We start from the raw sequence: 25,661 nt of genomic DNA, 5'->3' as shown, positions 1-25,661 counted from the left end.
ACTGCAAGTACTGCGCGGGTGGACACGTGGCGCTCAGATGCCAGCAGCACTGCTTCAGAGAAGTGCAGGGTAAGGATCTGAGAGCTACCCAGGGCTGAGCGGGCAGAAGCACTGCTTCCCAGCTGCACAGCACTGTATGACGCTACACACATGATGTGACCCAGTTCACTGTGACAGGTGAGCCCCCCCCCAAAGTACCTACAAGCAAACGAGATGTGCCACTGTGGAAAATGGATTGTTACCACAATTACATATTTCTTTCTGTTCTCTTGAGAATGCCAGGGGCTCCCCAGGGTTGGAAGACACATCTGCATCTCCCAGTTGACATTACAGTGAGGTTTAGGGAAGTGCACAAGCTGCCTGCAGCACCTGAGAGTCCCTGTTTACTGCCTTCACAATGACACTCGGGCTGTACCCAGCAGCAAGAGCACCCAGGTGCCACCCTCCTGAACAGCTGCTGTCAAACACCACGCATCAGTCTTTCAGCACATACCATACGCAACAGTCCCCGTTACTGCTCGCATACAGCCCCACTGCTACCTGTGAGAGGAGGAGAAGGTGGCACATGACTTCATGTCCAGCGAAGGGTCTGATAAGTCCAACTCGAATATTTCCAGGGAAGCGTTTGTGCTGAAGCTTGCATCTAGCTGCTGGGCTGATGTACCTGCAAAGGAACAAGATTACCAATGAGAGATGCTGCACAGCAGACTTAGCACAAGACGAACATTAAAACCATCACCCTTGCAGAAAGGGCCCTGAGAAAGAATCAGTTTTTTGAATCATTTAGGTGTATTTCTATGCAATTCTACCCACAGACCCCTGCAAGAATTTCTTAATCAGCACCAACGGGGAAAGCTCTGGGAGCGTCAGCCTTTCTGTGCCCCAGAGAAACTATATAATGATATCCAGCCTTCCAAGCACAAGCTAACAACTAACCACGACCACTTTGCAGCAGCCACCCAAAACTCACCAGTGGCTAGGTAAATGGGGTGCTGCTGGGCAGGACTCCATGCCTGCATGGCAGTGCGGTCAATCTCTTTCAGTTTCATTTTGCTAGAAAGATAAAAACAACGATTAAAGGTAGGAAGAGACGAGAAGGCACCCTTCCCCTCAGAACACAGCTTTTTTCCTCAGAACGGCCCTTCGGGCGGCGGGTGGCCCCAAGCCCAATTAGCGAGGAACTATCGGCGGGCACGCATGCTTCACTTCGGACAATAAATCAGGCTAAAAGCCGAGCAGATCGGGGCTCTACTCGCTCTCCGGCCCCGGCCCGGCGCTCACCCGCTCCCGGCCCGCTCCAACGTGGCAGCCGCGGCACCGCCTCCCGCTTCCGGGCGCTCCCGGCGCCTTCCGGGCGGCAGCGGGCGGGGCTTCGCCTCTCACAACGTGGGGCAGAGGGGTGCGGGCATCCTGCGGGCTCTGCTCCGGGCCGGGCCTAGGGAGAGGGGAGAGACGGAGGTCAGGCGGGCCGGGAACAAGCCCGGAACCGCCGTGCGAAGGGAGCGGGGGCCGCCTGTCCTCAGCTCGACAGCGCTCGTCACGGCGTGTCAGGATGTGAACAGCACTGAGGCTCATCATCGGACATGGCCCCCGCCTCCCTCCGAGCCCACGGGTGCCTCTTTCTGGCGGTTATTTTCTTACTTTAAACTCTGAGGGGGCGCAGCTGACCTCTCACCGCGAGCCGGGCCGCCGGCTGCGTCCCCCAACGCTGTTCAACAGGCAAACATCGTGCTGGGAGAAGGCGATGCCTCGGCCCTACGGTGCTTCGGGGCCGAGCGTCCGTCGACCACGGCCCTGCCGCCGGTCATCGCTCAGCTACACAGCACCACCTACCCCACACCGCAGCGCGGCGGGAAGAAGAGCGCTCGCTCCTCGCCCCGCCATATAAAGGAGTCGGGAGCGGCGCTGCTATTGGTCGCGAGGATCGCCGCTTGCTATTGGTTACTTCCTTCCCCACCGACGCAGCTGATTGGTCTCCTTGGTGTCTCCCTTCCGTGCGTACGTCACACCGAGGCGGAAGTGTGGCGCAGCCTCTCCAATTCCACTTCCGGGGGAAAAGCCGGAGAGCCAATAGCGATGAGGAACGGGAGGGCGGGCGGGAAGCGACGCCCAATGAGCGCGGGGCGACGGCGTGCGGTGAGGGCGCCATGACGCGGAGCTGCTCGGCGTTGGGCTGCAGCGCCCGCGACAACGGGCGGAGCCGGGAGCGCGGCATCTCCTTCCACCAGTGAGTGCGGGCGGCGGGTCGCAGCCCCCGGCGCTTCCCGCCCTGCCGACCCCTCTCCGCCCGCAGGTTCCCGGTGGACGCCGCGCAGCGCCGCGAGTGGATCCGCGCCGTGAACCGGCTGGACCCGCGAAGCCGGCGGGCCTGGAGCCCCGGGCCCGGGGCCATCCTCTGCTCGCGGCACTTCGCCGAGGCCGACTTCGAACGCTACGGGCTGCGGCGCAAGCTGCGGCGGGGGGCCGTGCCCTCCCGCTTCCCCCTGGCGGTGCGTGAGGGAGAGGGGTTGTAGCGGCCCCCGACCGCCGCTGACGACCGCTAGCCGTCACTAACGGCCGCCATTCCACCCTAGGAGCTGCCCCGCGGCCACCCGCGGAAAGTGCCGCTGCGGAGCGCGCTGCGGAGCCAGGACCACACGTACAGCCGCAGCGGGGCAGGGCCAGCCCCACCCGCCGCCGGCCCCCGCCGCCTCTGCGGGCCTGTCCGGGAGCTGGCAGCGCGCCGCGGGTTGCCGCGGGCCGTGCTGCGGGTGCTGCGGGCGCTGTTTCCAGGTAGGGCCCGGCCCCGCTCCCCGCTGCCCCCCGGCTCCTTGCTGCCCGCTCTCGGTGTTTTGTTTGTGAGCAGATCTGCCCCGTGGTGCCCAACACTGGAGGCGGCCTGCCGAGTACTGCCCTGCCATGAGACGGTTCGCCTGCCTGCTGCACCTCCGCCACCGCGCCGCCTACGAGCAGCTGAGGAAGGTCTTCCCCCTGCCGCATCCCATCAGCCTGACCAAGCAAGTCTGCCCCCAGCCCTTCTGTGTGCGGGGTGGGGGGTTGTGTATGCAACACAACCCCTGTGTGAGCAATTCCAGGGAACGTGCTGTGCTCCAAAGCACTCTCCTCCCTGTATTGGTGTGACAGAGGCATAATTTAAGGACCACGGGTGCTGTGGGGGATGTATGTGGTGTAACAGAAACAAAGGACCAGAAAAAGGCTGAGGTACTCTGGCCCCACTTTGACACACAGGCACAGAAATACTGTTCGATCCATGTTTTTAGAATTCAGAGCATAGACATGAGAGAAGGGAGGGATTTGCCACTTATAGCCAGGAAGAGAACTGTGAGTAATGGTACTTAAATAGAAGCAAGAGCTAAGTGAGCACCTGCTGTACTCCGCCAACAGCCCAGAGTTGGACGGGGCTAAGTGTCAACAGAAAGCAAAAAGCTTTAACGTAAAAAACTGGGGACTGGATTATGGAAAAAGGAAGGGACGTGAAGAGAACTGGAGGAAGGGAAGGAGTGCACCAAGCAGACAGGCTGGAGGTTTGGGTTTTCTTACCTTGCCACGTGAGGATTGAAGGAAGTTGCTGACTATTTGGAAGTGTCTGATTCTAATTTATGGGAAGGAGGCATTTCCAAAACATACAGCCGAGTTGCATAACTCTGTGCGAGTAAGTGCGTGGGCTGAGAATCTGTAACCTGAAGTGCTGCCAAAGGCATTAGCAAGGAGTGAAGTAAAGTGCACAACATAACAGTTGAAGAAAATCCCTGGCTCCTCCGTGGACCCTTCCCTAAGGGGAGCCAGGGGGCATGATGGACTGAGCAGAATAGGTTTAAGCTCCAAGATCGTCTCAGCCAGGTTAAGGTTTGCAGCATGGAGAAAATGCACACTGTGGACAGGAGCCTGGTTTTGCTGGGCCACTGCAGTGCCTCCTTTGTACTCTGCTCGAATTCCTTTTTCTGTTGTCCTAGTCTCCACTTTAGAGACAGGAACCCACTTTGTTATTCCCACATTGGAAATTTTGTTTGGCTTTCCATCAGTGGGCTGTGAGAAAGAAACATGTGTTTCAGCTCGCTGTGTGCTGGCTGGGTCTGCGTTGCAGCTCTTTACGTGGCTGACAATTTTTATACAGTGGTAAGCTGTGCTGGCTGTTGCTTCAGTTTTCTCAGAAGCACATCTCCTAATCACATGCTCCTTTTTTTTTCCAGCTGGTTGTCCAACGATCATGCTGCTCCAGGCTTCAGCAATGATATGTTCCTCCAGCTCCAAGAAAAGGTGGAGAGAGGAGAACAGGCCTACTGCTACTGTGCCCTGATGGTACAGGACATGTCCCTGCAGAAATGCCAGGAGTGGGACCTGCAGACCCAGCGTCTGACTGGCTTTGTTGACTTGGGAGCAGGCAGCCTTGATGCTGACGAAGCTCCGCTGGCCTCAGAAGTGGTAGTTGTCATGGCAGCTGGTATCTCAAGCCCTTGGAGGGCTCCCCTCGGCTACTTCTTTGTGAGCAGCGTGACTGGTTGCCTGCTGGCTCAGCTGCTTCGTCAGGCCATCAGTAAGCTGAACAACATTGGTGTCACTGTGCTGGCTGTGACATCAGGCGCCAATGCTTGCGGGGCTGAGACTGCACGAGCTCTGGGGATCAGGATCAGCCCCCAAAGGATCCGCTGGGCCTTCCATCACCCGCCCAGCTCTGCTCATTGCATTGCATACTTCTTTGATGTTTGCCACGCTCTCCAGTTGATAAGGAACACACTGCAGTACTTCCAGAAGATACAGTGGCTCACTGATACTGTGCAATGGCAGCACGTGGTGGAGCTGGCAACTTTACAGGAGGAGAAGCTGTTAGGGCCCAGGTCAGGCCATCCAGTGAGTGAGGAGACGTACCAGCTGAAGGTCAACCTTGCTGCCCAGCTGTTCAGTGAGGGTGTCGCTGATGCTCTGGAGCACCTCCAGAAGCTGGGCCTGGCCTCATTCCAGAACTGTGGTGGTACTGTCAAGTTTCTGCGTACGATGAGCCGTCTCTGTGATGTATTTCATGGCAGAGGTCCCTATGGCTGTGGACTGAGGGGGCCTTTGCTAGCTGGAAATTACAACAAAATCAGCCCCCTCTTCCACGAGGCCAAGAGCTTCTTTGTTACCTTAACAGACTCTACAGGGAAACACATTATTAAGAGCAAGCGCAGACTGGGCTTTCTGAGTTTTTTGCTTAATGCTGAGAGCCTCAAGTGGCTTTACAGCAACCCTGTGCTTCAAGAGGGTGCTCCTTCCCACAGCCTCCTGACCTCTGCCTTCAGCCTTGACCCGCTGGAGCGGTTTCTCTGGGCCCTCAGGCAAGCCTGCAGTGCTGGCAGTGGGAACCCCACCTGTGCCATGTTTCAGGCCGCCTACCGCAAAGTGCTGGCTGGCTGCAGCCTGGCGCCAGACTCTCTGCACAGCACAGCAAGTATAAGCAGCTTGGACCTGTCCCTGTCTCACAGGACAGACCTTACCCTTGGCAGCATTTGTTCTCAGTATAACCCAGCTCGTGGGAGGAAACTGGCAGGGGAGCTCTCCTGTTGTCCTGGCCTTCTTTTGCGTGACTCTCCTCTGAGCAATGCACTTACAGACCTATCGCTGCACAAGCAGAGCATCACCTTTGCTGCAGGCTTAGTTGCTGAGCAATTAGCCTCCAACTTGCGCTGTGAGGCTTGTGTTGCATCCCTCTTTGACTCAGATGGGAGCAGGCTAAGGTGTGGAGCGGTGCTCTACATCAAGAAATCACGTGGACTGAGCCTGCCCTCAGCAAGTGTGCACTGCATAGCACGCATTTCTGAACAAGTCCTGAGCAGGCACAGCCAATTAGGAGATGACAACAAGAACTCCAAGCTGCGGTATTTGTCTCTAGAACAGGAAATTTTCCACGAGCTTCTGGGACAAAATCACCTCTTCCCCACCCTTTCTGAGCATTTATTTGAGAGGGAATTGCACATCGACAATCACTATACAATCTTAGTGAAGGAAATAGCAGAGTGTTACTTAAACATCAGAACAAACCAAGCCCAAAAATTGAACTTGAGTTACCACTGTGGCAGGCACAGATTGAAGAGACTGAAGGGAAAGCATTTGTTCTTACCACAACTGGGTAGCCAAACCCATGCAGGGACATGAATATGTTCTGCTGTCCTCCACTGAAGCTCAGTTATGGCCAGATCCAGGCAATAGGTGCCAGCAAACCACATGGTGTCTTCCTGTGATTTGCCAGGCAAAACTGGTGTTGACAAGCGATGACTTGTGACACTGTGAATGGTCCGACCCCAGTTTGAGTAGGCAAAGCAAGGAGGCCCATCTAGCATCCCTGTGAAGCAGCCACATATTTCATGCAACTCGTGGCAAATCTGGAAGGGGAACAGTTGCTTAAAATGCCTGGGGAGGTGGCAAGGGACAGCACGAAGTCTGCTCCTGATGCTGGGTAGTGTAGCGTAGTGCAGTGAGCACTCTTGCTAGGAGAGAAGATACATCCATATTTGCAGGGGGCAGGGGGATTTGTGTGCTGCTAACTTGATTTTATTATTAGCAGATCTTGGATAAAATAAGCTGGAACTAAGAGACAAATGGGAAAATGCTTAAAAATGGAAATAAATCATGTGGAAACAAAATGGGACTTGAGTTGTACATAACACTGATCTCCCTTCCTGTAGATCTGATGAGCCAGGTGTGGAAGCTGTGCAAGTCTAGAACTTGGTGGAGAGGGAACTACACTAACTGCAGACCTAAACCCATGCGTCTCACAAATGAAGTAGTGGACATGAAGCAAACACTGTTGTCATTTCAAGGCACAAGGGCAGCGCTACTTCATCACCTGTGCAAGAGCACCACACATCTGTGTACACACATGCTGGAGCAAGGGGAGTGTTTCAGATCCCATACATGGCCCCATGAGATTCCCCTAGTCACTGTGCAGCACAGCCCTGCGTCCCAGAGCCGATGTTTCAGCTCACCTTGGGCCCTGGGCTGCAAGTCATGTCGGTCTTGTTCCTAGACAGTTTCCCTTGAGCACAGCAATAGGCCAGGCTTCTTCAATCACTTCATTATTGTGGCAAGGAAGGTGCCTTGGTATGGTGCGTGTTACCTCCAACAGAGAAAATCAGCATAACTGCCATTGCACTGCTCAGTTGTTGCTGTGCAGAACAGAGGCTGCGTCCATGGAGACGGGAGAGCAGTATTTCCCACACAACTCTCTGGCTATCCAGTCCAATTACCCATGTAAAAAGCCATCACTATCTGCCATGGAACCATTTCAGCCAGAATGCACTTCACAGGAAACCATTTCCCCTCGTACACATGCAGTTTTTGGGTCAACTGGAAAAACGCTGCCAGAATCCCTACGGCAGGTTAAGCTGCATGCTACTGCACTTGAGTTAAGACGTTTGCACCACGTAAACCTCCAGCCACAAGCTGAGATGAGTCACAGGGGAACAGGCACTTCCTTGCTGCGCATTTTTTTGGCTGGACAGATGCCTGCTACCGCTTCCTGTTTACATCGGAGCGAGTTTGTCTTGCTTGATGCAGACTGAGCCTCCTCTCCAGGGGGATGCTCGTAGACAGAGATGTGCCCGAGGCTCTGACTTCCAGTGGTACTCATGACCAACATAATTCATCCATCCTTCTGCACTTCACTCAAATATTGATGAAAGAGGTTTTAAAATGATGCTGAAGTTTCCCAGTAGAATTATGCTTGAGCCAGAAGTACATTATTAGAAAACAAACAAACCAAACAAGTTGCAGTTACCAGATAACCCTAAGAAAGCCACCTGATATTCAAAGAAAGCTTGACAGTTGTTATAGGAGCCCTGTACCGATTACCATTCATTTCCATAAATACAGACCAGCTGTTGCCCACCAGCAATGCTTTTGGCTGTTCTCACAGGTTTCAGAGGAACCGTTCAGTATTTGTAATGCTGCAGTTCTCACCAGGCATTTTCTCCCTCTGCTCCTGTTCACAGTCTCTCTTCTCAGCAACATCTCCCTGTACAGATGTTTGCCATCTCTGTCGCACCCACATTTGTGCCAGCACTCTGCACTTCTGGGGTCCACACAAACGCACTCAAATCACTTGGATAAAATATTTTCTTCCCTCAGTCTTCTGCGATCTTGCCATCACATATGCTTTCAAGTAAATGCATTATCACATGAAACTGTGTTTGCTTTCCGTGTGCTCTGCTCATCCTCCTTTTTTTCCTTCCCCCCTCTCCTGCAGGCACTGGCAATCTACACTCACTGGAGCTGCTGCTGCATCTCCAGGGCTCCTCCTGCGGCCTCGCACCATCGCGCAGTGCCAAAAGCCAGAACACTAGCTGCATTGTTACGTGCCACACGTGGCAAGGCGTGGAAGTGTACTAATAACCAATGGTTTATCTCTGGTAGGATACAATCATACACTGGAAAGTCAAGGCAGTACTAAACATTTACAGAATAGTATAAATGTTTATTTTCTTTGTGATTTATCTGACTTTTATTTTTTTACAATATAGAAAAGTGTATTCTTTGAATAGGTCTAGTAAATATAAATTTAGTTTCTCTACTTTCAGATGTAAACAGAGCTACAAAATGAACCCTTGTCCCACTCCCAATTATTTTCACACAACTGCATGAGCTCGACTGTCAATCTCGTCCAGCAGTTTGATGCAAATGGCTGAGGAAGTACAAAACCCAATCCGTACATATTACGCCAGGGAGAAGGGAAGAGAAGAATCCCAGCTTAATATTGGAGAAAGCTTGCTCAAAACAAAATTGAAAAACTAAGAGCTTTTGATTGCACCTTCAAAGTCTTTAGAAGCAAAATATTCTCAAGCAATGCCATCATACATAATTACAACTGTAATCTAAATTTCACAAATTTCTGCACACTGTATATAAATACACATCACAAAAGGTGCAATTTAGAGAAAGACACATAATATATACAAAATTAACATGGATTGAAGTCTAAACAAAAGAAGGCATATTGCAATCTGTTTGAAAAATAACGTAAGTAGTTATTACTTTATTCACTTACACTAATTTACATTTATACAAATGTTACTGGACATACCACATTAAGTCACTAGAGTAAACTGAATATCTGCACTATCTATGTAGGTCTCTCTGAAAGTAATGCCTCTTATTTATTTCCACGTAAACTGCAACAAAGAGCACAACAACACTATTTGATAGAGCAAATTCTCAGCTACAACACACTCTTTTTCAGTCGCCGCCATTAGCTACACATTTTCACCAGCAATGAATGAGAGCCCATATGCCATGCTTGTAAGAATCTGCACTGGCAGGTGACCCAGTGTCGCTGTCACCACTGCTAAAATGCACAACCACTGCCTCACTGTGCTCACATCCACTGCTTGGTCTCCATCAACATTCAGGAAGCATTGGTGAATGTCAATGGGTGCCACTTTTTCCACATGGAAGAATTCAGTGGCAGCCCTTTGCCTCATATACACTTCCACGTCAGATGCCATTCTGTCAGACTGCCCTAACAGAATGTTGGCAGGAAGGTTCAAACACTACTGCCACGCCACCAACATCTGCCTCTGATGTCGTGGGCTAGCATAATAAAATAGGAGGCATTACTTTCAGAGCAGCCCTTGTACATGTAAAGAAGTTATTGTACTGACTTTTAATAAACCCAAGTCTTAATTACGGAAAAAAACAGAACAGACATTTACTTACAGAAGAGATGGATGGATTCCCTTTTCAGAGATTTGCACTAATATACTTGCAGTTTATGCTCAAAGAGATGTTACTACCAGACAGAGCCTTTCAGATAGTGACCAGCAGTGCAGACCTGGTCTCCAAGAGCCTCCCGAAGGGCCTTTCATCGCTGCTGGCCACCTTCCAGTCCTTTGTGCCCCCAAGCCATTCTAGGGGGTGAACTAGGGAAGTGTGGAAGAGAAAGGGCCTTATTCTCAGCACGCAGGACCACGGGGTGAAGGCTGGGAGCAGAAGCCTCCTCCCATCTTTTTGCCATCACATGCACATGTAGGCATTTGGCTCTGCTGCTAGTTTTGAACTTGGCTCTGCTGGAAAACCTGGACGAAGAGCTCTGCTGCATCTCTCTGTGTTTACAGTTTTACATGAAGAATACAAAATCCTTTTGGGAAAAACCAAGCTAGCTTGTTCAGGGAGCAGGAAAGACAGTTATTAAAAATGCCTGCGATTAAACATGGTTATTGACATTCACATTAGTAAGTAACCTATCAGATTGATTTTGTAAATATGTTCCACTATCAAAAAAGTGATGTGAGACTGCCTGTAACAAGTACTGGAAAATTCCCCTGCCCCACTCTACATACAGCTCTACGTTGATTTGTGTTTTGTTGGTATACTTTCCTCCCTTTGTGTTAGGGATTTTTTTTTTTTTTGAGCTAAAGGATTCATACACCTGTTTTAGCAGCAATCTTGACTCTGTGCTAGCATCCTCTCTGATCACTGTGCTCTCCATCATTCTAAACAGCCCTAAAAAAAAAAAAAAGCCTGACAAACCCAAACACAAAACCTTTAAAAGCCAAATAAACCACCACAATTGCAAGAAGTAGCACCATGAAGACCCACCACCAGGCTGAACGCAATCTCCACCTGCATTTGCAGGTCCGTTAAGATTCAGATTGTCCTGAGTCCTCATTGAGACAACTGTAGCGCTCCTGTCTCCACCGACCCTCAGCTTCTCAGGCTCAAACATCTTCCTATGGAAACAGCTTAATCCTAGAAAACACAACAGCCTGCACAGCACTACCTGCAGAGAAGGATCGAGCTGCTGCAGAGCTCTGAACACCAAGCATCACCCAAGCAAGAGCATCTGCCTGCTGCACAGGCAGAGTAGCATTGCAGCATGGCTGTTCTTCCTCACTTTTAAGAGCAGACCACTATCTTAGCCTCAGAGTTCCATTCTAAAAAAAAAAAAGAAAATCAAGCTTTCATCCATGATCATATCAAAAATTTTCCATTTATTCCATTACCTCATAATTCCTTGGGGCCCACTCTAGTGAGGTTCTCAACCACTTGCTGACAATAAAACAAACAAGCAAGCACTGTGTACTCACTTGCACATTTCATACCACTCTGCTCACTAAGGGATTATGCTGTGTCAGGTCCCAAGTACAGGTACAACCTTCCATTTATATGCTCATTTTCACACATTTCCTTTCAGAACTGACTTCGATACACAGATACTCCTCACTGTGGGCCTGTTGCCAAAGTATCTTTCTTGTTATCACGTGTTTTCCTGCACAAAGCAATGCAACTCCATGTACTGTAAATAATATATTAGAATAATTTATATATGCCCTTCAGGCAATTATTTTTGGGGAAAGGGAAGAAAACACCTACTCTTTTTTTTCTTTTAAGAGACCCAAGTTAAAAGCTGTACATCAGGAAGAAAAATTTCTTTTAGGAGTCATCTTACGTAGAAGAGAATTTAGCTAATACTTAAAAGGCTCTAAATCTTGTTATAAAATATTCTCTTGTTTAATCTTCTGCAAGTCAATTAAAACAAGCACCAAATTAGCAAGTGTTACTAAATCCTCTATTCAAAATCAAAGTGTCCCTGTGCCTTAAGTGTTCTGTTCAGTTTGCTTCATTGTGGCTCATGTGCACGCGTCAGCAGTTCATGGCACAAGGGTCACTTTTGGACTTCCCTGCAGAGTTAATAACTCTCATCAAACAGCGTCCAAACTCCTCCAGGATCATGCGCTCTGCAGCTGCTTTCGACTTGCCCATCTTCTCAGCTTGCTCTGCCTGAGCCAGGAGGCATTCACAGGTTGCATCAGCTACCTCCTTGGTTACAAACGTGAAGGGCAGCCTGAAACAAAACAGAACATCCACTCACTCCAACAGGCAGCCAGCAAGCCATAGTTTGAGTCAAATGAACAGGCAGGCAATTTTGCTCTGTTCTTACTGCCATCGAGGTACATTGCAAAACAGATTTTGAAATGCCCAGGTACACAGAACAATTATCCAGCTTTTACTATACAGGCAGCTTGAAGTTTATATGCACTCAGTAATGGGATGTGTACTTCATGTTTTCTAGCAGCACACGGACAGCCATGAAAGAACAATCCTTAGTTACACGTTTGAATACAGCCAAGCTTTGCACACACTCGATTTCATAGAAGACAAGAAGACCCCAGTCACCCGAGTACTCTTGGTCCTACAGCTTATGCAGATAACATTCAAAGACGACAGGAACATACCTGTCACATGCATCAGAAAAAGTACATTAGAACCAAGCAAAACTGAGGGCTGTGTTCACTTACTTCCCTCCACCACTGCTGAGTGCTGGTGTTGGCCTCGTTAGGAGATCTGAGATCTGGGAAGATAACTTTGTCTTCGCAGCGGTCTGCTGCTGGACCCTAACTTCTGCAGCATCTGCTAAGTGCATTAATGTCTTTCGTTCTGGGCTTTCTTCAAAATTTTTACAGCCAACACATTTGCATATGGAAGAACACATGATTTTTGCCTGAAAGAAAGAAAGAGACCATGAGAAACCCATCACAACTTAGACACAATTTATGATTAACCACAGGGGAAAGGTGATCTTGTTTTAGTCTCTTATAGCCACAAGAAGAAACCCTGTCTTCTCTTCAAATTCTCTTATCCAAGTGAGATGCCTTCCCAGAATTTATGCTTGGATCCACTGCAAATCAACAGTTTCCCACTCGTACCGTTCTTCCCCGGCCTGCTGTTTTCAACAGAATTGGTGCAGTTAGACTATGAGAGATCACCCTGCCACCATCTCCACATCTTCAAACTGATCAGTTTGCTGATGCAACACAAACTTTTGCCTTTGGCTTCCACAGACATATTCCATCCTGGAGTGTCTGTGTAATGCTGTAATAACTAATAGAGCACCTAGGGACACGGTGCTGTACGTTTCTTTAGGTAAGATTTGTAGAGTTCTTTGGAAAATACTGCTTTTCAGTAAAGGACAAACGCAAGCCTGATTTCAGAGTTGCTACACGTTTTAAACTGAAGCTCAGGACAGGAGTGAACAATTTTGCACTGCATACAGCTTTCTAGATGTAAACTGTCAGAAGGAAAAATCCACCAAATGGCAATTTCCGCAAGAGAAAGAGGCAAAGCACAACAGTGAAGTTGCAGCACTGAATGGAAAAAGCTGAAGCCTTGAGGATGACATAATGCTTCTTACCTCATAACACTCACAGTAGTTTTTGAGACATCCCGAGCGTTTACAGTTACACCCTTTGCTGTGTCGCCGATCTGATTCTCCTTCTTTTCCTTTCCCTATTTTGGGCTTGAAGGCTTCAGGGTTTCTGTCAAGGCAGGCCTGTCAATGCAGACCCAAAGGGTCAGTCACTGCATATAGGGAGCAGAAATCAAAGGTGCAATGCAACAACAGCTTACACCTTGCACAGGTCGGAGGAGACTGGGGAGTTAAACATACATCTGACTTCAGAAGGCACAAGCTACTTCTTTCATCCCAGCTATCTTTGGAGGCAAGCTACATAGCGAGTTTTCCCATCACAGTTCCACTCGGAAACATGCTAAGTTCTGTATGAACTGAACATGCTCTTCACTTCAACAACCTCAAAAGCAGGAAAAAAAAGACTTCTCACCTTTATTGCTTTTTGTCTATCATTTTCATGGTCCAAGTTGTTATAACAATTCGTACAGTTGCAGTTATTGCAGAATTCACCATTTGCAAAGCAATCACAATACCTGAAATGGAAGATACAGAAAGCATTAGCAAGCGTGACCATAACCTTGGTGTAGTACTGATGGCAGCACCAGACGTTTCTAGTCTGGCAACATGCACACACACACCAATCAAAGTCTGGGTCATCCTGTGCTGAACTCCATATGTGTGGTACAAGCCTCACTCCCAGGACTAAATCTTTCTATTTGCAAACTAAAGGCAGATAGCTCAAGGGTATCTGTCCTGAGCTAATGTTCTCATAGCTCAGCTCTTCACAGCGGCAGAAGCTAGCAGGTTTTTGTACCACAGCAGTCCTTGGATGAGTGTCCTACACCAAGAGCTGTTTTGCCACAGCCACCTTCTAGGCACAACCTGACCCAGGCAGTTCAAAACAGCCTCCAAGAGCTCCCATCCAGCCGAAACAAAGAACAACTGATTGGAGTACAAAGTAAAAGGAAAACTAACATAGCACATTGTTAACACAGTAGTGAGTTTTCTTTGTTTTCTTGTGTGTTAATTTTGCTTATAAGCTGTTTCCAGCTGTGAAGTGTCGCAGAGTTAGCAAAAGCAGGGACAGAAGTTCAGCAAGTGGTACACTTCATAGGCTCTGAAGCACAGGTAACTACGGAAAGGATCTGAATGAGGATCAAACTGTAGTTATTGGAGCCTTTTTAAAGGGACAAGGATGTGAATAAGAAGCAGTGAAATACTGACTGGAATAACTTATCACATTACTCTGTCTCTTATGCACCTGTGTTACCTTCTGCCAAAACCAAGATCCCACTGGATACACCCCCCAGGCCTGACACATGGAAGCATACCACGTTCATCCTCAGCTCAAGTGTGGTTTTGAGCCATGAGAAACTCCGGCATGTTTCTGTCCTCCCAGTACCGCTTCCAACAACAGTTGATGGAAACCGCTGATCCTGTTCAGCTAATTTTCTAATTCTGCTGTGAGTCTGTGTTCATTATTCTCCCAGAGTTTCCAGAACATTGAGGAGCCAGCCTAAAATACGTTAGATCCCTGGAGTTTTCCACATGTTTGGCACCATGAAGGCAACAGGCATGTATGTTGTAAAATGAATAGAAGAGTAAACAACAGAACAGCTAGACCTCTTCCTGTTTATCCTGCCTTCTGTGCAGCAGACAATTTTGAGACTAGGAAGTACAGGGGACACTCCCCCATACACTGTGGGGTCTGTCACATGAAAACAAACCCAAAATGAAAAAACTAAATATTTCATAAAGGAGGTTCAGATACCATTGAATCATTTTCCTTTGAGAAGCACACCACTGATTTTTTTCTTCTTTCTCTAACTCTCATGGAAGCATAGATTAATATTTCCTCCTAATATTGTACAGAAATCTGTATACTGGCTCTGCTTACATTAAAAAAACCACAACAAAAAGACAACTAAAATTAAGATGTTTTATGTCAACTTGTTACGAACACTAAATGGAACAGTAAAAAAAAAATCTTAAGAGATGACCAAGCCTTGGACTTATTAAGAATCACTTGTCCATTTGAGTGTTTAAAACAAACACTGCCTTCCCTTCCCAAAATATAAAACAGAAAAAACAACAAACCAAACAGCCCAATTTTGCTGTAGTACTTCCTATCATGTACCATTATTCATGGGATTTGCTAAAGTACAGTAGATGCCCACCGATAATGCTGCGGGATGTAATGTCACTGACAGCAAAAAACGCAACTCCAGCTGCTGAGCAGAATTGGCTCTACCATGCACAAGGGTGCAAGGTTAGAAGTTTATGACATGTTAGGGTCTATACTGCTCACATAAGCTGCACAATGGCATGCGCATGGCAACATCCCCATCAATGTCAACAATAACTTCACATTGGAAGCTAAATGTAACATTTCTTACATACTAAAGATCATATTTTGATTCTTGGGATAAACACAATGTCAAAAATAAGGATTAAAAACAAACAAGATGTACTTACAATTTCAAACATAGAGACTTCGTACAATTGCAAGGCTTCCGGGGGCGATTTGCAGATTCAGAAGGAATTATTCTGTGGAGCAAAAAAATGCATCTATTTATACGCATAGTTTTATCAGTTTCTTCCTATTTTAAATTCAAGTTAAGCGGCTCATAATACAAACTCTGAAAAATCTTCATGTTCCCTTTCCATTATGTTTTTGGCTGACAGTAAATGACCGTTATATATAGTGCTTTTGCAATTCAGAAAGAGCTGGTTATTCACTGCAAATCTGTCTGCATCTCTGAAGTAGAAATGAGGTTTAAAGCTAGAGGATACACCATAACTGCAACGCGCAATCAGAGAAAGTTTCCTTAAAACTTCTCCATACATAAGGGGACTAGGTTCAAAAGAGGTTCATAGAAGAGGATCATATCTTCACCTTTGTACAAGTTGGAACAAAATAAAAAAACAGAGTAAATCCAGAAACAATGAGTAAGCAAGCCAAAATATTGCCTTAGGTTCAAAGATGAATTTTATATCAAATGCAGGCTTTAACTGCTCTTAAAAACTAGGATTTTGTATCATTAATCGCTTTTGATGAGATTCATTCAATCCCTATCCAGCAATTTCTGCACATTTCTGGAGATTAAATCAAACTCAATCATTTGAATAGCTGCAGCTGGATTAGGGATTAGTTTGCATCACAGTTTTGGTTGCAGAACCAAAAAGCACCTTGGTGTACACAGTTTCCAGCAAACAATAACATGAAAAAACAACAACAACTAAGGCAGCTGGCTCAGCACAGAGAAAATAATCCACGTTAGATGTTATTTTCATCTTTAGGAGAAAAATACAAAACTGAAAAGAACCCTAAGCCCACTGCTAGGATCCTTTTTGGGCCTTAGTTGCATTTTGCTGCTCAGTTAGATTTGTGTGTGTGCGCTAAGATAGATGCTTCTGTTTTGCTAAGCACTTCTTTCTAGCAATATCAAGAAATAGCCTGTAGCTCCCAGGTACTGATGCAAAATGAGGAACAGACACCAGGGAAACTTCAGATCAACTTTCTGCTACGGGAGCTGGGGACTGGAACGGCTTTAATACAGAGACTGGCTCAACTGTTAGCTAGATGCATGTCTTTTACTCAGAGGTGATAACCTCAACACAGTATACTTTATTTCTTTAGAAACCACACAAAATTCAGAAAAAAACCCAACACCCCAACAGTGCTAAAAGCAGCAACAAGTTCAGCAGCCTATATGCAGTGGTTTTGTTGTTGTCATTTTCCCACCTCCTCTCCCCTGAACCCTCTTTGCCAAGCACTCACCCATTGAATGGCAGCCGTGCTTGGGACTGGATACTGGATGTCCCAGTGAAGCCAGTGTTGCTTGCTATAGATACATACGATGATTGCTGTAGCTAACACAACACAAAGGTTACACGTATTACATAGGGTAACATGAAAGAAACTGAAGTATGCTCAATAGGATTTGTAGATGCTCTTCAATTAGCTTTCCAGATACTGTTCTGAAAATGTTTGTAAACACAGATTTTGAAATTTGCAGTAGTTGAACCAGGCAGCAAGCTCTTGCCTTCATACTTAGCATAAAAATGACTATTTTAGATTACATTTTTGTTCTCTCAGTGATTCTGAGGAGAGGTTTCCAACAAATGGTATCATTTAGTTTAAGATAAATGGATGGGAAGGACACAAGTACTAGTCTTTTTTAAGGACAATCTATAGCTTTAACAAAACCAAGATGGAACCAAAGAATAAGGCTGCTACCGATGATGCCACAGGCTGGTAGAATCCTTGTTTGAACAAACTGGCTGATCAGCCTTGACCAGCAGGTTTTATTTATTCCCCTTTTCAATTCTCAGTGTTGACTAGATTGGGATAAAGAATACAGCTAATCCTTACAGTTCCCTTGAGGAGCAAGAACTTTCAAAAGGAAGGCAGTATGTTCTGTAACCGCACTGCTTTGTTATTCATCTCTGGATTAAGACCATACCTGTGTAACATACTGAGCTGGAAGGACTGCATAGCCAACATTTCCAGTGCCAGGTGCTGGTGCCAGTACAGTGCCTGGGGGCAGGTTGGTGAGGTTGGGTTGTATCTGTGGCAGTGGAGTGGCTGGCATAATTAGTCTTTGTTGGGGCTGACTTGTTGTAACTATCTGGGAAGTTGGGTTGATGGGTTTGGGCACCACCTGGAAACAAAGCAAGTCTCCATGAAAGAAGAATACTCCTTCAGAATATATTCTTAGTAATAGAACATTCCATGATGGTGCTGGAATTGGACTTACTTTTCCTTCCAGCTGAAGGAAGGAAGTAACATGTATTTAAGCTGAGCTTACCTGTTTCACAGTCTGTGCTGGCACTATGGGAACAGACATCCGCACCGGGGTTGCGTTCACCACCACTGGCTTTGCTGTTATCAAGACACAACATCAGATTAATACACATAACTCACTCAGTCCACAGTAGAGACCTCAAGACTTTCTTGTGTACAGAATGTGAGGACACTTGATCTCTGCATAGTTACAGTATTAATGGGCCAAACTCGTAGTATCTAACACTTCTGTCTAAAAAGCACCTATGTAAACAGTTATTTGCGGAAGTGTGCATGCATGCTTCATAGCAACAGTTTTAAAACCAGCCTGGATGCAGAGATCTTCTGGACTCTACTTCCTTTTGCCAAGAGGAAACAACAAAACCACAGCTTGTTTTGACATCTTCATTCCATAGCAGCTTCAAAAAGCGTGGACAGAAACCAGCAGAGAAATTTGGCACTTCCAATGCATTTTATACTGAAGGATTTTAACACTGTAGCATTTTGCCAAAATGCATGTGGACCGTCATTGCTTCACATTTTTTATATGAAAATCTGTGACTTAACACAAGTCACCCACAAAACTGGTATAAACTAGGCAAAAGCAACCTAAATAGCTCCAGGGGCTCAGGCCCAACTGCAGTTCAACTTGCCACAGAGGGACACTTCCACATACAAATGTGAGCTAACAGTAGGAAATGAAACCTTTTAAAACCTACCACAAAAGAAGGTACATCTAGTAGTTTGGGAAGATTTCTATTACATGACCATTTTAATCCTCAAAAGCCAAACTAGAAAAATGAAGACAAACTTGAGATAACACATTAGCACCAGCGCTTACCCTGCTGGAGAGGCTGCGTATTCGTACTGGGATTCTGACTGGTCGACTGGGTTGAACTATTGGCTGTCGTGGCAGTGACAAGTCTGACATAATGGAACTTGCTTCCAGGTACCTGAATCTGCTGAACGTTCGGAGCAGTTGCCAAGGGAATAATTGTCTTGAATTGAGATGTACCCACTCCTCCTACAGTAATGGCCTGTACTGCTGATTTCACAGACTATTAAACCAACCAAGAGAGCATAAGGTTACTATTACTAAGTGAGAAAGAACACCAGCATATTTACTCCTCCATTTGCTGGTGAGGAACTCTTCAATCCACTAGCATCCATGAGAACCAAGCCAATCATCCCCAATTATTTTGCTTTCCAGACTAAGAGGAGCAAACAGATTAAATGCCCTCAAAGCTTGGAGCAAAGCAAGGTCAGCTCCCTCTTCAATTCTTTAAAGTAAACTCCTGAGTAAAGTAACATTTGCCTAAATATGGCAACTCAGTTTTCTTCACAAGATACAATGTATGCTAAATCAGACATCAGCCGAAAGAGGACTCGGTATTCAAAAATCAAGCAGGGAACAAATCAAAAATACACCTATTAATAAAAACCCAACATGGTGAGAACTCCTTGGAGAACTGTTTGTGCTAGACTGCACTACGATTTACCTCTGTGTGTACAGATATGCCCTGTTGGACAGACTGCGACAAATACACACAAATCACTGTGCAGCCAACTAAGTGGAAATGGAACTGAGTCCATATACTGATGGCTAGAGGTGAGAAAGCAGGCAGGCCGCAAACGAAAGAGGCAAGAACAGTGAAGAGTAGCAAAACTAATTTACTAAATAGCAAAAGCAAGAACGAGAAAGAATTGCTTTTTTGGCAGACTTGCATTGCCTCATAGCTGGGATAGCAGTACATCTAGAATTCACAAGACTCCATCTTCCCAATTTCTCTCAAACTACAAACTGATAACAATCATATGTTCTTTGTATTCGTACACACTGATGACTGCATGAGCTTGCTAACAGCCTCTTTTAACCATCCCTTCTGGTAACCTCAAACATGGGTTCATTCCTCTTCTTCTTCCTTGTTCTCAGCTACTTTTGGAGCTCAATTATTTATTCTCAGTATCTACTAAAATTGATATTAATACATCACTGTCAATTGTGTTAAATCTTTGTGGTAAATTTGATTGACACAATGACATTTTTAGAACGTTTTCCTAGCTCCCCAGCTGTTGGCAGCTACAGGAATAAAATCTCAATTTACACTTACTTCACTAGAAATATAAGCCCAGTCTTCTCTAGAAGTTTTTTTTTTTTTTTTGGGGGGGGGGGAAGAGAGATACATTATATATATTTACATATAATGTATATATATAGTAATACACATTATTATTATAATTATATTACATATTTTATATATATTATATAGTTATATATAATAATAATTATATAATAACACAAAAACAATAAAAATATAACATATATATTTAAATGTATCTAAATCTCAACAACACATAGTTACAGCAAATAAGCACTGTCTGCTTAGTCACATGTGATAGCACAGTCACAGCATGGTATCACAGAGAGACCAGCTTGGGCAAAGTTCCATCTAGCACATGAATTACTGATTGCCATCCGAGAACAACTGGGAAAACTGTAATATTTAAGCGACAGCTCTTCAAAGGGCATGTTCTTGAGCCCTGTGGAGACTGGAGAAATCTTGTGTTTCAGATAGCTTTGGACCAGATCTCAATACGCATACTACACAGGAATCTTAAATATGTCACTTAGGTTGCTTGCATTAGAGTGATTTTGTATTTTAACAACTATTTTAAATAGACAATCTTGCCAGTTTTACTCTGAAATACCAAATCAAATCATGCTGGTGTTTATGTCCCCATATCACCATTCCTATTAACACACACAGTACTAAGACTAGAAACACCTGCTGGAGCTTTGGGCCTTCTGCAGTGCATACAACTGTTTCCACTCCCTGCTATGTCCATCTTCCTTATTTACACTTGCACACAGTCCTTTGTGTCTATCAAAACATGAATATTGCCATTAAGACAGAAGGAGATTCCCCTAAGATGACGGGGAGGATAAAAAAAACAAACAGGAACTGTAGTTTGAGAAACAGCTTAATTCTGTCTTCTTTCATTAACGCAAGTCAACTTATAAAAATTCATAGGGAGAACCTTGATATTTCTTCTAGTAATAAAATTACTGATTTATAATTCTGCAGGTCTCAGAGCACAGAGTTTTGCTTATGCAGACCTTCAACCACAAGAATATGAACTCCATTGTTGCAAGCCTCAGAAATACCCAGAAATCAGCCTTAGTTGGTGGCACAGAAGCTCTGTTCATTGGTGGAAAATAATCAATTCCTCCACAAATTCTTCCTACTATCATGGGGTGCCTTTAAAACAACGTGGGAAATTTAATATACAGAGACAAGAGTTAGCTCTAAGCGAGGCTTCTCCAGATCGGACACCTGCTTTCTATGCGCACACCTTCGAGCAGGCTGGCAATAGCTGACAGCCTTCCATGGGAGGACCACCCCTTCCTTTGCCAACTTAAGCAAAAGCCTTTACGAGAACGCCTTGGGACTGCCCACTGCCAGCTTGCAGATCAGCACCCTAGTTTCCCCACAAGTGATGAGATGAGAAGCAGACATGCTAGAAATTAAACAAAAGTCAGTCTGTACCTGCGTGGTTGTGTGGTTGACTATGGCCTTCCCAGGGGAGGAGGGTGCTGACTGCTGCACTGTGAGGATCTGCTGTCCTAACGCTACATTCAGTGGGATGCCCACCGTCTTCTGGGGGGAGTTGGGAGGCTGGGAGGCCACTGACACCACTGTTAGCTGCTTGGCAAAACAAAGAAGCAGTTTAAATCTCTGTGCAGTATGAAAGACCTTGTATATATACGTCCCTCTAATCGTGAGAGGTACAGTTCTCCCACAGTACATGAAGTTCTTCCTGTGAACAAGACAGCTGTATTCTAACCACAAATCATACTGTGAAACCTGGCTGTGCAATCACAGCATATACACGAGTTAGAAACTTGATGGCATTGCTAGTTTCCAGCACAGAAAAGCCCCTGCAGAAAGTCAGCACTGCTTCTGCTTTGGTTTGGAAATTCCGCGCACTGAAGCCATGGCATTGTCAGGATGGATTTTTGGAGTAACAGCTTTATAAATGGCACCATGACAGCTACATGATTGATGGGAATTTTAAAGGATGGAAGCAAGAAAATAATCTCACTTTATGGTGTTAACTCAGCCCAAATATAAGAACTTCATCAGTATTTCCAGTTTCCAGATTCCTCTAAGATCAGTTTTCTGCAGTGTGTCATTTGACTACTCTATTCTACATACTCACAGCCCTTCTGTTGCAGTTTCGCTGATATAACCTGGACATCTCCCACAGTTGGTTTCCTACCTATTGCTTTAAATTTCCTGCTTAAAGTTAAGAAAGATTCACAGGTTTTGAAACTACTTCTTTTAAAGAGAATTAGAATTATTTGTCTACAGTAAACTCCGGAGGTAAATATGAGACTTTGCAGTCCCACTCTTCTGATACTTCTTAGAATAAGATTTATTTTACAGCTTCCCTACATTGCTTTCCTCAGCAATAATTCTGAAACAAAAGTCCTTTGCTCAATTTGTGTAACATTTCATAGCTAATACATGTCCAAACTAAGAAAATCTTAATTCTCACATTGGTTTTCATACACTGTACTTAGCTTGCATGCATTATACATCTTGGTTCCCACCCTAAGACTCATCCTTTCTCCAGCAATATTCTTCTTCTCAAGGCAATTTTATCAGGTATAAGATACAAGTGTCACGGCAATGCTCATCTACTACACAGCTTTGATGCACAAGTTACCTTCCTATTAATTGTCTGCCTGTACCAATGTCCCGTTCTGTCAAGGATCATTGCCAATCTCATTTATGTCAGTCAAGATTAGAGAAGACTAAGTTATCTACAGAACACCAGGCAATGGTTGGTAAATGTTAACCTATTAAGAACAGCTGTTCTCAGAATGGATGCTTAGGGAATGGCAAAAAGTGACAGGAATGGGAAATTAACACAGTAATGCACACTGAAATCGCATTAAAGGAGCTAGTTGAAAAATCCAGCTTAGGCAACTAACACAGAGCAGAACACAGTGACACACAATGGAGGCTCTGGAGTGGCAGATCACAGACAGCTTGGAGCAAAGATGCAAACACAGAGCTCCATTCAGACCACTTTACAGCAGAGGCAAGAAGGCTGCAGCCAGAATAGGGTCCTTACCTTATTTGGGGATTTGAGTGGTGAGATAGCTATCTTGTTTGGTGTCTGTTGTGTTGTTGTACTCAAAGACGATCCAATAACTCCACCCTCAGAGATGGTTATTGTCTTCGGTGGTGTTCCTGGAGTTGACTGTGAAACAACCCTGCCTATAATCAAGAAAGGTATGGTCAGCTGAACTATCACCGTTTAAATCTTGTAAAGCAAAAGTTCTCTGTTAGCATGCAGCTGATCCTCACCTGAAGGTACATTACCTAGCAGAAAGGACAGTAGAATTCTTTTGAGTTAGATTCAGCAAGAAACCAATTTGCATTACTACAAATAAAAAGACTGTTTATTTAGACTTAAAGCTGGAAGTTATATTGATCTTTCTGTGACATTCAGCTGGTAAATCTTTAGAGCCAGCACAGCAACCACAGGCACAAAGCCCTCCACTACTCCTGCCCTGCACACAAATACCCCGACAGCTGGCAGCTCGCTAGGAAGTCCCCAGGCTGCTGCCAACATGCAATAAAGTGTGAACTGGTGCGTGTGTGTGGGGGGGGTGCTTCTTTTTACAACTCTGCCTGCAGAAACTCTCTGTATGACCATGAAAGTGGTGCTCAATATCTCTCCACATTCAACTGTGACCTCTTTTTCCTTCAGTTTGTGTTGGTGGTTGGCTTTTTCACTGCCTACGGAATAGATGACACTCTCGTGAAAGTAAGGGTGGAAGTGTAACTCCACATACAATCTGCTTTTACGATGGCAAAGAAGCTTAAATATCAAAAGCTCCAAATCACAAAATCAGCCTCAGCAACATAACAAAACTCCAAGAGCAGAAAATAGGGTTTTTTTTTTTTCCTTTTTCATGCTTTTAAAAAGATTTCCAAACAGTGCTTTACCACTGAGCTTTCTGCTGCTGCCCTTTGGCTCAGATGTATTTCTGTCATAGCTTCTCTCTCACCAACTCTCCTGTACTATGTATCAAAATCAAACAACAAACAGCGTAACTTTTTGATCCAAAACCATCTGGTGACATCATGATTAATTCAACCACAACTAACATGGAACACCATCTTCCTCACAGAAGGCTGCCCTCCTCTGAAGTCTGTGTGCTCTAAGACAACCTTCACTTTTGTGTAGCCAAAGTAACAGTGCACTTGACTGCTAAAAACATGCAACTTGAGAAATGCCACCTTCTACAGTATTCAATACTTCTAAGTTGTTCCCCCCCGCTCTGCCCCTTGTGACAGTTTTTCCCTTCTCACTGCATTCTCTCTGCAGCCCTTGGCATCAGCTTCCTAAATAGAATCTGGCTGCTCATATTGACAATTCTTTCAAATACACAACTTCAGTCTCAGCTGGCAGAAATTTCCAAGCAATTGAAAGTATCTAGCAGACCAAGAAAAACACATATGCAAATCAGAGTGGAATACCTTCTCCAAATACCAGCCTCTCTGAGCTGGCAAACTGTACTGGTGGTTGGGGTGGAGAGAGGAAAGGAAGGTATTTAGAAGGACTTTCCTTCTCACTTAGAAAAGCATCTTCACCTCTCAGCGATGCCTCTTGCAAGCTCAGGGAAAGATACTTTGTATTCTCCAGCATATTCATTTTAAAGGTAGAAGCTTATTTCTTTTGTAATGCATTTGTTTGTCAATACTGCATAGATACATTGTGATCTGTAGGTTTACTTTGACTCCGGAGGCAGCAGGGTTTAGGAACCTAATGAAACAACACACTTGTAAAAGCAATTTCTGCTGTGGTTCCTTAGCTCCTTACTGTCTGTCAGTTTTCATGTAATGCCAGACGAAAATGTAATGCTTCTCAAAGTGGCTTCCTCCCCTCCCCCCTTTTATTTTTTAAGAATACAAATAGCTTAATTCAGATGTGTATAAACACAGTAAAGCAATCTTATTATTTATAGGTCTCTATGTTCGGTGGGAAATCGTTTGAGGAAGAGGAATAAGTGCAAACTGGGACATCCAGTTTCACTGGCAACACAAAGCTGGGCACAGGCCAGTCTGACAGCACAAGGAAAGGATTATGATTCAAATATGTGCCAATCACTGGTAACAGTGGAAGTGATGAATACAGGAGACAGTTGCTTTCTTTTTAGAACCAGCTCAAGTCCCAACTCTATGAAGCCTTAACACATTCATTTACACAAATGGAAAAGATTTTGGGCCTATGTGGGTTTATCAGCCTGGACAGCTGAAGAAACCATTCAGAGCTCTGAAAACAACTCCAGCTTTCTACATTTGTCCTTTTGAGATAATGTGCATGCATTTTATCAGGGATACATCAGTCCCACTGCCAAAATGAACAAAAGCTTACACTGGGGGCTTTTTTTTTTTTTTAGAAAAAAAGACAAAAAAGGACCAGATTTGTTTCCAAAGAAGCAAGAGGCAAACCATCTCTTATTAACCTTAATTAACTTCTTTGACTCTTCCGAATGCTTATTTCTTAAGTAGTTGAGCAATTCAAGAGAAACAGCAGCTTCATTGACAGTTCTTCTCTCACAAATAACAAGAGAAACATTTCTAAGTATCACATTTAAGTCTATCACAAGCAGATTATAGAAATATAAGAGCCTTTGCC

General features: G+C 45.2%; 3 protein-coding genes across 20 annotated transcripts in view; 1 reads left to right on the top strand and 2 right to left on the bottom strand.

Moving 5' to 3' along the window:
- Nucleotides 1-1,831, bottom strand: part of SEC31A (SEC31 homolog A, COPII coat complex component) — a 33,934-nt gene extending 32,103 nt beyond the window's left edge. For 9 of the 12 annotated variants that reach the window (XM_021396891.1, XM_021396896.1, XM_021396897.1 and 6 more), the window contains exons 1-4: nt 1,642-1,831; nt 1,282-1,435; nt 971-1,053; nt 541-664 (exon numbers count right to left, since the gene is read on the bottom strand). In XM_021396891.1, coding sequence (XP_021252566.1) covers nt 541-664; nt 971-1,049 — 203 coding nt within the window. In that variant the 5' untranslated portion in view covers nt 1,050-1,053; nt 1,282-1,435; nt 1,642-1,831. The remainder of the gene's footprint in view (nt 1-540; nt 665-970; nt 1,054-1,281; nt 1,436-1,641) is intronic. The other 3 variants (XM_021396893.1, XM_021396894.1, XM_021396895.1) reach the window with 3 other exon arrangements.
- Nucleotides 2,077-6,617, top strand: THAP9 (THAP domain containing 9). The gene is made up of 5 exons (XM_021396905.1): nt 2,077-2,227; nt 2,294-2,489; nt 2,574-2,772; nt 2,846-2,996; nt 4,191-6,617. Exons 1-5 carry the CDS (start codon nt 2,148-2,150, stop codon nt 6,127-6,129), a joined length of 2,565 nt encoding a protein of 854 aa, XP_021252580.1. The 5' UTR covers nt 2,077-2,147; the 3' UTR covers nt 6,130-6,617.
- LIN54 (lin-54 DREAM MuvB core complex component) overlaps nt 8,976-25,661 on the bottom strand; it is a 38,892-nt gene continuing 22,206 nt past the window's right edge. For 4 of the 7 annotated variants that reach the window (XM_021396909.1, XM_021396907.1, XM_021396910.1 and 1 more), the window contains 11 exons: nt 23,085-23,230; nt 21,491-21,646; nt 18,784-19,000; nt 17,968-18,041; nt 17,623-17,820; nt 16,938-17,029; nt 15,632-15,703; nt 13,587-13,689; nt 13,160-13,297; nt 12,267-12,469; nt 8,976-11,812 (listed from right to left, as the gene is read on the bottom strand). In XM_021396909.1, the coding sequence (XP_021252584.1) occupies nt 11,611-11,812; nt 12,267-12,469; nt 13,160-13,297; nt 13,587-13,689; nt 15,632-15,703; nt 16,938-17,029; nt 17,623-17,820; nt 17,968-18,041; nt 18,784-19,000; nt 21,491-21,646; nt 23,085-23,230 (1,601 nt within the window). In that variant the 3' untranslated portion in view covers nt 8,976-11,610. The remainder of the gene's footprint in view (nt 11,813-12,266; nt 12,470-13,159; nt 13,298-13,586; nt 13,690-15,631; nt 15,704-16,937; nt 17,030-17,622; nt 17,821-17,967; nt 18,042-18,783; nt 19,001-21,490; nt 21,647-23,084; nt 23,231-25,661) is intronic. The other 3 variants (XM_021396906.1, XM_021396908.1, XM_021396912.1) reach the window with 2 other exon arrangements.

This window comes from Numida meleagris, chromosome 4 (genome assembly GCF_002078875.1).
Source record: "Numida meleagris isolate 19003 breed g44 Domestic line chromosome 4, NumMel1.0, whole genome shotgun sequence".
Classification (NCBI taxonomy): Eukaryota; Metazoa; Chordata; class Aves; order Galliformes; family Numididae; genus Numida; species Numida meleagris.
This window is presented reverse-complemented; position numbering and strand designations above follow the sequence as displayed.

Excerpts from the sequence above, each read along its gene's own strand:
- THAP9 (XM_021396905.1), top strand. The coding sequence starts at position 2,148 with ATGACGCGGAGCTGCTCGGCGTTGGGCTGCAGCGCCCGCGACAACGGG. Across the intron at positions 2,490-2,573 it reads CCTCCCGCTTCCCCCTGGCG|GAGCTGCCCCGCGGCCACCC; the intron begins GTGCGTGAGGGA and ends ATTCCACCCTAG. Across the intron at positions 2,997-4,190 it reads CATCCCATCAGCCTGACCAA|CTGGTTGTCCAACGATCATG; the intron begins GCAAGTCTGCCC and ends TTTTTTTTCCAG.